This window comes from Penaeus chinensis, chromosome 13 (genome assembly GCF_019202785.1).
Source record: "Penaeus chinensis breed Huanghai No. 1 chromosome 13, ASM1920278v2, whole genome shotgun sequence".
NCBI classification, from domain to species: domain Eukaryota; kingdom Metazoa; phylum Arthropoda; class Malacostraca; order Decapoda; family Penaeidae; genus Penaeus; species Penaeus chinensis.
The window spans coordinates 4,412,380-4,423,975 of NC_061831.1; the positions used below are offsets into that span (position 1 = coordinate 4,412,380).

Sequence of the window (11,596 nt, forward strand, 5' to 3'; positions counted from 1 at the left end):
ACACACACACACACACACACACACACACACACACACACACACACACACACACACATATATATATAGCGAGAGAAGGAGAGATAAATACAGATATGCATGTATGTACAACCGTTAAAAAATAATCTCGATTTGCAAGTGCACAAACAAATAATAATCAATAAAATTTAAAAATCGAACTACACCCACAAAAAATATATAATAATAATCTACAACTAATCAAAAGAGAGAAAAAAAATCGACCTATAACCATAAAAAAATCCATCTCGACCTACAAGCAACTAACAACAACAACAAGAACAAAATCCGTTTCGAATTAACAACCGCTCAAATTCAATTGAAGTTCCCACCAATAACGTTCGAGCACGTGTCCCGGCGCCGCCCAATGACTGCCCTCGGGGACTAACCGACCGCAGGCAGGCAGGTAACGAGGGATTGTTCTTGGACCTGTCATTGGTAATGGTCCTGAGCAAGTGGCCTCTAAAAATGTCATTCTTTGGACTACCGGTTGGGGAAAATACAATTATATCCTTAGAGAAAAGTTTGTTTTTGTGACTGGAAGGTAATTTGGGTGAGCGTATAAGGAATTTTTTTTTTCTTTCTCGCTCTTTTCTTTATTTTCCCCAAAAGGGAAATCGAGTAAGCTTTTTCTTCTTCTTCTGTCTGGTAAATATGGCGGGAACTTTGGTCGATGCGGAAGGAAATTGTTTTGGAGACACATTTTCGTGGAAGAGGAGAAAGTGTATGTTCTGTTGTTCAAATGTGAACTAGAAATCTTAATATCTTATCTTAATCATGGATCGTTATCAAGAACACTCGAATAGTTTGACCGCTGTGAAACTACCCATTTCGTCGAAAGCACGCACATTCTTATTTTCTGTCGGTCTACGTCTCCTATCCTTCCCCCCCCCCCCCTCACTCTCTCTCTGCTTGATTTATAGTGATGGATATAGAAATAAATCAAATAATTCGTAGTCACATGTTAGCACACACACACACACACACACACACACACACACACACACACACACACACACACACACACACACACACACACACACACACACACACACACACACACACACACACACACACACACACGCGCACACACACGCGCGCACACACACACACACACACACACACACACGCGCGCGCGCGCGCACACACACACACACACACACACACACACACACACACACACACACACACGCACAGACGCACACACACACACACACACACACGCAAACACGCACGCACGCATGCATCAGAAAACAAATAGTCAACAGGACACCACTAGAGACCTTTGTTCCATCTGCCTTTGTGCTATGCCTTGAGCTCTAGTCACGGGCCACCTTTTAGCCCGGGCATCCATTTTTCGCTGACCGCAGTAGACAGTGACCTTTCTCCAGTACGTGCTTGATGAAAGTCGCTTATCTTTTAATTGGTGTGTAAAACGCCGTCTGCTTCTCTTGCTTTATAAAGAACATTTTGGTGATATGAAATTACTTCGAAGAAAGTAATCTGAGGGGAATATGAGGTAGTATTGTAAATATCTAATTTTATGGAAATAATTATTTCCTAACCAAGTGATTCACGGCGCAGTGCGTGACTTAGAAACAAAATATAAAAGTGCAGTAACTGTAATAAAAGGGTTGGGATCAGGATCACACAAGGTCAAAGACTAAGGAAACAATAAGGTCCGCCCACGCGAGTCACGGGCGGCTCGGGACTACAAATAGCGGGGAAAGGCGGCCGAACAGCACACTTCGGGTAAAGCCTCAAGCACACAAGCATCATGAAGACTCTGGTAAGATTTCTCAAAGTCGGTTGTGCTGTTTCAATTCGTAATATTGTGATCTAAATGTTCTACACGTATCTGCTATTTGTTACTCGTTGCACAAACTTCCCCAGGTTGTATTGGCAGTGCTGGGCGTGTGCTCCGCCTCCCTCCAGCAGGCCTACAACCACGGCTACAACTACGTCCAGCCTCGGTACGTCGGACCCTTGGCATCCACCGTCCCCGCCGGCGTCGACGGAACCATCACTCCCGTGTCTGATACCTACGAAGTGGCCGCCGCTCGTGGCGCCTTCTTCAGGGCCTACCAGGATCAGCTGGCGACCATCGCCGCCCTCCGCTACGGTGCTCCCGCCACCCACTACGCCGTGCACAGTGCGCCAGCTGTGCACACCGCCTTCCCAGCTGGTTACTCCGCCGGCCCCGTCGTCCACCAGGCTGCCCTCAGTTACGGCGTCCCCGGCCAGGTCCGCGACACCCCCGAAGTGTCGGCCGCCAAGGCTGAGTTCTTCCGCCTGTACAACCAGCAGGCAGCAGCAGCAGCCGCGGCGCCAGACTATGATGCTCATCACAACTACTGAATCGAAATTAAACCCTAAAGCAAATGAAATTAGAATTAGAAGAAAATGTATACTGGCGTGTATATAGAAAATAAATTGTCGTAGCATCATTCATCAATGATCTTTGAGGACAAGGACATCCTTTCATTAACGACAACTCAGCTTACTACTTATGTTTATTACTTACACACACACACACACACATATAAATATGTATTTATGTATATGCATATGCTTATATATATGTGTAATATATATATATATGCATGCGCACAGATATATACATATACATATACAGATATATGTATATATTTATACATATATATGTGTATGTGCATAAATACATGAATATATGTATATATACATATATATACATATGTATATATACATACACACATGTATGCATGTATGTGTATGTATACATATATAAGCATGTATATATGTATGCACACACACGCACACACATATATATATATATATATATTTATATATATGTTAAATATGCGTGCGTGTGTGTGCACACATACATACATGCACACACACACACACACACACACACACATATACATTTATGTATTTATCGTAATCGAAATCGGTCAAATACATCTCTTGTACATTTGTCAACATGAATACGGTTCACATCTCTTTAGGTCAGTCCTCAACTCAAAGCATGCTGTCGGCTACAGCAGGACTTGCAGAAGTCAACAGGGTGCGTCTGAAGCCATAAAATGACGTTTGCCCTTCAATAATGTCTTCATGGATGGAAAGAAGTGAAAGTCAGATGATGCAAGGTAAGGAGAATGAGGAGGATGAGGAAGCATATCGTAGACACAGGACCATGCTTCCATCTGGGCAATGTGAGAGTTGTGAACAGGGGCGTTGTCTTGTAGCAGGCGGACACTTTTAGTCAACATTCCATGCCTCTTGGTTTTGATAGTCTCCCGCAATTTATGTAGCAATAAAGCTTAGTAAGCTCCTGTGATTGTAGTACCTTTTCCCAGGAAATCTATCATCACTATATACTGAGGGTGGACACGTGCCTTTTTGGGGTAATAATGAGTCAGGGTACTTCCATTGTTTTGACTGGGCTTTAGTTTGTGAATCACAGTGGTGGCCCTAAGTTTCATCCTGCGTAAATAGTCTCTTAAAAAGTACACCTGGTTTTCTTGGCACGTTCCTACTTCTGAAAAGGTGTGAGTAGCCGGGGATCTCATCAAGCAGACAACTTTTGCATATGCAGATGGTCATGAATGATCTTGTCCACTAATCTTGACATCTTGGGCTAGCCGGCGGACAGTAATACGGCGACCTTTCAAAAACGGCCACTTGATGGATGGTGTCTTCATCATTGGTAGACTGAGGTCGCCCCGGGAGAGGAGCCTTTTCCACAGATCTCCGACCACACCTGAAGTGGCGATGGCAATGTTTAACAACGTCATATGATAGGGCATCCTTCCCATAAGTTGCTTTAATTTCATCTAAGGTCTCTTGTGGTGTGCGGTTAACCATGTATAAAAACCTGGTCATTCCTCGATACTACGCTTGTTCCATTTTCACACTTTACTATACCTTCACCACTGTAACAGGAAACTTGTTAGGACTGGAAGGACTGGAAATCAACACATGGCCTACAGAGATATGTAGCACTATGCATGGAAAATTTCAGCCTCCAAGGATTAGCGGAAGTGGGTCATGGGAAATCTTTGATGATCGCCTCTCGTGTGTATGTATAAATAGATATGTATATATATGCCTATATACATATATATGAATATATATATATATATATATATATATATATGTGTGTGTGTGTGTGTGTGTGTGTGTGTGTGTGTGTGTATTTATATATAGAGAGATATAGAGCTATATTAATATATCTGTACAAATGCATGTGTATATATATGTATCTATATATTTATATGCATATATATATACACATATATATGTATATATATGTATATATATACATATATATCCATAATATACATGTGTATATATACGTATATATATTTAATACGTATACGTATATATATATATATATATATATAAATACGTATATATATGCATATATATATATATATATATATATATATATATACACACATAGACGTATATATATACACAAATATATATATATATATATTTGTATATATATGTATGTATGGTATATACATACATATATAAATGAATGGTGAAAACACTCTACCGTGTTGATACTATGGTAGAAAAAAAAACACAATGTAAAACTAGATTTATTGAAAGTGAGACAACAGTTTCGGAATCCACCTGGATTCCATCCTCAGACCTGAGGATAGAATATATATAAATACGTACATACAAAACACGCCCGCACACATATGTATATGTGTATATGTATATTCATAATATACATATGTATGTATGTGTACATAAATATATACATCTATTTGTCTATACTGACAGATAAATGTGAAGGAACAAGATATGCTCATAGTACGAACACTGTAGGAAGAATAAGATTACCGAAAGTTCTAATATAAGTTAACAGTTATCAACTATGTAACATACTGTGACCCATATATATAGTTCGATATTGAATGATACCAAAACCTCATCAGATTTAATGTAATTGCTATTATAGCTACCTTTTCATTTCCACATTCATTATTTGAAGGTATGCGCGACCAGATGTTTTGTTAGTTTAAACCTTCATTAATAACAAGAGCATCGATATATTCATATTAATGCGCTCTATTAAATTATTGTAGTGCATTAAAGTGAAGATATCTATGTTTATATTACAGATGAAAGTTTAAATCAATATTTATCTTAATAATCGCAATTAGAGTGAGAATACGTTTGGACACGTATACCCTTATTCATGTATGTGGCTACCAGCTATACATACATACATAATCAAATAGATAAATATATATATATATATATATATATATATATATATGTACACATGGGAAAGGTGCGGCCTTCTAACTTCCACAAAATACGCGAAAAATGCCTTCCTAACCTTGTTGAAAAAAGAAATTGGCGAGAGAAAAGTCAGTGCAGGATGCAGGACTCGACTCTGGCGGCAAAGCGGGGAAATTTCTACTTATAGTTACCGAATAAAGTTCGAATCTTGCCGACAGAAAGAGTATTAGGGGGGGAGGTAGTTCAGCCCCCCCTTGTCCCTCACTTGGTAGGCCTACACCCTTGTTTTCGTCTCACGTACAGAACTAATGTCTTGAATCTGCGGGAAACAAACAAAAACAACAATAAACAGACTAATATATGTGTATATAATATATAATATATATATATATATATATATATATATGTGTGTGTGTGTGTGTTTGACTGCGTAATTCTTTAATGACAAGCAGATGAACATAATTAATTATGATTATCATTGTTGTTATTGTTATCATTATATATATAATATATGTATATATGTATATATATAATATATGTATATATGTATATATATAATATATGTATATATGTATATATATATATATGTGTGTGTGTGTGTGTGTGTGTGTGTGTGTGTGTGTAGGTGTGTGTGTGTATGTATGTATGTATAAATATGAACACGCACTCAGACACACATGCACATACACACACATATATATATATACATATAGACATACATATGTACTAGACATATTTACACACACACACACACACACCGATGATATGTATATATATATATATATGTATATATATACACATGCATATGTATATGCATATATACATACATGCACACACACACACACACACACACAAACACACATATATACACACATATATGTGTGTGTGTGTTTGCGTGTATATATATCTGTGTGTAGATATTATCTACACACACACACATACAAGCACACACACTCACAGAAAAACACACACACGCATATGTATGTATGCATATGTACGTATATTTACAAAAATATACCAAGATTTATACCCGAGTGCATTGTACACTTAGTCAAAAATGAAAGCGACAGGAGGTCAACCGCCGACAAGGCGTGGCTCAACCACACACAGGAGCTACAAATACAGAGGAAAGGACTCCACCTAACACAGTTCAGGTGTCGACTGCAAGGGACAAGCATCATGAAGACTCTGGTAAGATTTCCCTTGATTTCCTTTTGTGAGTCTCCACTTTGATGCTTTCGTTCAAGTATCTGTAATAGCTTCGAACTTTAACTTTGATTTCGAGCATGTGGCTTGTAGAATAACGATGTTGTTTATGGCATCTAGCGTTTGAAAGTAATCGTTATGAATCACATAGTATTAAGTAATATATGATTGTTATAATGTATCTTACCATCCCCAGGTTGTATTGGCAGTGCTGGGCGTGTGCTCCGCCTCCCTCCAGCAGGCCTACAACCACGGCTACAACTACGTCCAGCCTCGGTACGTCGGACCCTTGGCATCCACCGTCCCCGCCGGCGTCGACGGAACCATCACTCCCGTGTCCGATACCTACGAAGTGGCCGCCGCTCGTGGCGCCTTCTTCAGGGCCTACCAGGATCAGCTGGCGACTGTGAACGCCCTCCGCTACGGCGCTCCCGCCACCCACTACGCCGTGCACCACGTGCGCCAGCTGTGCACCAGAATGTAGCAGCTGTGCACCACAGTGCGCCAGTTGTGCACCAGAATGTAGCAGCTGTGCACCACAGTGCGCCAGCTGTGCACACCGGCGTGCCAGCTGGCCACTACTCCGCGGGCCTCGGCCAGGTCCGCGATACCCCCGAAGTGTCGGCCGCAAAGGCTGAGTTCTTCCGCCTGTACAACCAGCAGGCAGCAGCAGCAGCCGCAGCGCCAGACCATCATACTCAATACAACTACTGAGCTGTCAGATAATGAAACTTTTGCAAAACTTTTAAACATTTTGATCGTCAAATAAAGGCCAAGAACTGCATTCTCTTTGTCTTTCTAAACCCGCTTCTCTCATTTTCTCTTCGGTTTCAAAAAAGAATACCCAGAGTGCATAGCACTTCTCGTATACGGAAGATCATTGGCGTAGAACAAAAAGTTGGCAATTTTAGTACTAAATTTTCATTTATATTTTTCCCATTTTTATCGCGGTAAACCTTGATCATCTGTTCAGCTTGTGCTCAGTAAAACACAGGAGAGTTTACCGAGACAGTCACCATTCAAATAAAGTAATTAAATAGACACCAGGGCTGTGCCTATGTGTTAGAGTAAAAGGATTTGGAATTTTGTTAGTGTCGAAAGTTAATACAGAAAGATTTATTAAAGAGTTGTGACACTATCTGTTCCTCCATAATAAGGAGGCTAAAAGACCTTATTCAGAATACGAATTGGTAGAAAAACCCACAATGCACAAACTAGTTTTATTGATTATACATTAATGATAGTAACTAAACCTACGTTAAAAAAGTAAGGTCATAAATCATAATATTCGGTGGATATGACAGCCATTCCTATACAAAAACGAGATATGTTATTGAGAAAAGTCAGATTTATTGATTATACATTAATAATAGTAACTAAACCTACGTTAAAAAAGTCATAATTTAATATTCGGTGGATATGACAGCCATTGCTATACAAAAACGAGATATATTATTGCGAAAAATCATTGCTAAAATATCTAAGCAGGGGTGGATTGTGCACGTTAGAAATGTGGTTAATAACATCAGGTAATAAGTCAAACGTAACTAGCATGCCACAGTAAGTTTATTATATTGTTTTATTCCGTTTATTAGATTTGCTGTTAAGTATCAACTGTCTGCATAAAAAAAAAAAAAAAAAAAAAATCGAGGCAAATTCGTGTTTTATGTTTTTAGCATCATTTTTTTTTTTTTTTTTTTTTAATTCTAGTTACATATAAAAGGGCTCACGAACTGCAATACAGCAAAAAGAAAAAGAAAAAAGTTTTAAAAAATCGTAACCAACAAAAAACAATTAGGGAACTCTGCAAAAAAGAAACAAGGATTTTGTATGCATAAAGGAAACATGCACGTGTGTTCATCTACATAACATTTATTCTTTATATATACATTGTTTATTGTCTTTATACTAATTGTTTAAGTAGACAGTGTACATATATAGGGAGTATGAAAAAAGAACATTAGGAGGGGGAGAAAACAAAACATAAACAGCGAAAAAAGTGATAGAATAGGAAAGGAAGACGAAATTGATTATAATAAATTAAAGGGAAGAAGAAAAATGGAAAATTAAATAAAATGAAAGGAAAACATGCCTTTTGATAGAACAGAGGTAAGAACAAAAATTAAAGAACTGAGAAATAAAAAACGATTAGATGAAACATAAGAAAGGCAAGGAAAAGTGAATGTAAAAATAGATAAAAAGGAAAAGGATGAATGAAAACAATAAAGAATGGACAAAAAAATATATTTTTTCTTCCTAATAAATCATGAACAAGAGTGGTTGTTTGCAACAGAATGTAATATTGGACTATTTCTCTCCAGTAATTGGTAAACACTCAATGGCCGACTTCTGTGGGAAAATCACGTTTTATGACAAACGTTAAAACAAAATGTAATAATAGTTTCGGATTGCTAACTTCTGGTTTTACTTTTCTTCCTTATTTTTTGCATCACAAGGTTTGTAGAAATAAAGATAAATGACCAAATCTTTATGGCATTCTGAGGGCCAAAGCAGAGCTTGGGTGTTACACTGGTCTGGATGGGGAGCGCTGGGAATTCTGCTGCCAAGGTCGTATTCGGTTGAAATTATGACAAGAAGTAAAGCGACTTGTTGTTTTTCTTTACCTTTTAATTGCACGTAAAAATACATGCATTATTTTGTATCATAATTCTGATTTCATTATCTCACGCGGCAGCGTCACGGTTGCTGCTGCCGCCTGCAGGTTGTACAGGCGGAAGAACTCGACACTTCGGGGGTGTTGCGGGCCTGGCCGGGGACGCCGTAACTGAGGGCAGCCTGGTGGATGACGGGGCACGCGGAGTAACCAGCTGGGAAGCCGGTGTGCACAGCTGGCGCACTGTGCACGGCGTAGTGGGTGGCGGGAGCGCCGTAGCGGAGGGCGGCGATGGTCGCCAGCTGATCCTGGTAGGCCCTGAAGAAGGCGCCACGAGCGGCGGCCACTTCGTAGGTATCGGACACGGGAGTGATGGTTCCGTCGACGCCGGCGGGGACGGTGGATGCCAAGGGTCCGACGTACCGAGGCTGGACGTAGTTGTAGCCGTGGTTGTAAGCCTGCTGGAGGGAGGCGGAGCACGCCTTGGACTGCCTGTACAACTGAAGATATATGTAACTAAAACAAGTTTATCCTTTAGATGGCAATATAATTGTAGAGAAAAAAGCTACTGAAACCTAACTGTAACACTCGGGGCTAGATAAGTGAAATTTTACTAGAATCTTGATATCTGTTTAACCTGTCAAGCTTACTTATCTTGCCACCTTGCGTGGCTCTTGCGCCTTCCACATGGCGATTCTGAATACACAACATGTTAACACATACTGCAAACAAACAAAAACACAAACACATATATAAAGTATATATAGTGTGTGTGTGTGGATAAATGTATATAATATTTATATAATATGATATACATATATACACACACACACACACTCGCACACACACACATATGTGCATATATATATATATATATATATATATATATATATAGATTGGTAATATTTGTGTGCGTGAGTGTATGTATATATATATATATATATATATATATATATATATATAAACACGAACACACACATGCGTGTGTATATATACATGTATATATATGTATACTATATATACTGTATATGTATATATGTGTGTATGTATATATGTATATGTATATATATGTGTGTGTATTTATATATATATGTATGTATATGTGTGTATTTACATATTTACATGTATGTATATGTATGTATATATACATATATACACATATACATTATATATATACTCATATACGTATATATATTTATATGTATGTATATATACATATATACACATATACGTATATATTTATATATATACTCATATACGTATATATATATATATATATATATATATATATATATATATATATATATACATATATATACACACAAACACAAACACACACGTCATGAGCTGCTCGCAGCCTATATCGACCTCAAGAAGGCGCATAGTAGACGGATTAGCCTGGCAGCAAGTGCCATGAACTCAGTCAACAAGAGTATTTGGAGATGCCGCTACCTGTGCAGAAGGACCAAGTTACATGTCGAGGCTTTGATACTGCCAGTTTTGCTTTATGTATGGAAGATCTGGATTCTATCTTGTGCCTTGTAGTCGCGTCTTGATGCAACAACAGGTCCGGATTATGGGGTACAGTTGGCATGCCCATGTGTCCAACCGACGACTACACCGTGAGACCGGCATAAGACCTGTTACCTGCACAATCAAGGATCGCCACCTCAGATATACGGGCACCTAGCTCGATTCCCTGTAGATGGCTTTGTCCATCAGGTTGTCTCTGCCCGAGACAATCCTGGGTGGAGGAGGCCCGTGGGACGACCTAGGAAGTCGTGACTTTGGCAGATTGACCAGACCTGTCAAGGGAAGTTAAAGATGGGCCGAGAGCCTACCTGGCAACTCGCCATGAGGAACCCTCGTGGTTGGAAATGAAAGGTGGATGCGGTTATGCGCCTCCATCGGGATCAACTCCATTGACTGATTGATTGATTAATAACTACAAAATATTTACATATACACATAGATTTCTCTGTCTTTTTCTTATTTTTATCATTATCATTTCTTTAGTAGTAGCATAAGTTCGCATAAAAAACCTTGGTGGGACGACCAGTCAAAAAAAAAAAAAAAAAAAAAAATCCTATATTTATATGCAAAGGTATTGGTTAATTAAAGTGCTACTTTCAATAGATAAATTTTTAAGAAATAGACTTAATATAATTAGGTTATTTTCATTTTTCTGATGATTGTACTCCAAGGAATTACCTTGATATCATGAATCTCATATAAACGTGAGTTACATAAATACTTGATGTAATGTTCAAGTCCTTAGATATAATCAAGTTTATTATGATTCTTAAATAAAAAAAAATACTCTGAATAACAATTAGTATGGAGGGGGAAGCTTTTTTTTTTATAAGAATATAAAAACAAAAAAATATATAGGCAAACTCTTAGCCTGTATATTGCTTATATGGGTGACCTTCCATAAATATATAGTGTAATTCTATTTAGCTTGCCATTGTTATGGTACCTTATATACCGTAATTTAGTATATTATGCATATATTTT

The 11,596-nt window shown here is 38.4% G+C and overlaps 2 protein-coding genes across 2 annotated transcripts; both read left to right on the forward strand.

Annotated features, from left to right (window-relative positions):
- The first annotated feature begins 1,773 nt into the window (after nucleotides 1-1,773).
- Nucleotides 1,774-2,466, forward strand: LOC125031904 (cuticle protein CP1499-like). Its single transcript, XM_047622906.1, has 2 exons — nucleotides 1,774-1,804; nucleotides 1,909-2,466. Exons 1-2 carry the CDS (start codon nucleotides 1,793-1,795, stop codon nucleotides 2,371-2,373), a joined length of 477 nt encoding a protein of 158 aa, XP_047478862.1. The 5' UTR covers nucleotides 1,774-1,792; the 3' UTR covers nucleotides 2,374-2,466.
- A 1,393-nt stretch (nucleotides 2,467-3,859) lies between these two features.
- LOC125031548 lies at nucleotides 3,860-7,249 on the forward strand. Its single transcript, XM_047622431.1, has 3 exons — nucleotides 3,860-4,037; nucleotides 6,311-6,450; nucleotides 6,662-7,249. Exons 1-3 carry the CDS (start codon nucleotides 3,860-3,862, stop codon nucleotides 6,947-6,949), a joined length of 606 nt encoding a protein of 201 aa, XP_047478387.1. The 3' UTR covers nucleotides 6,950-7,249.
- Nucleotides 7,250-11,596: the final 4,347 nt, after the last annotated feature.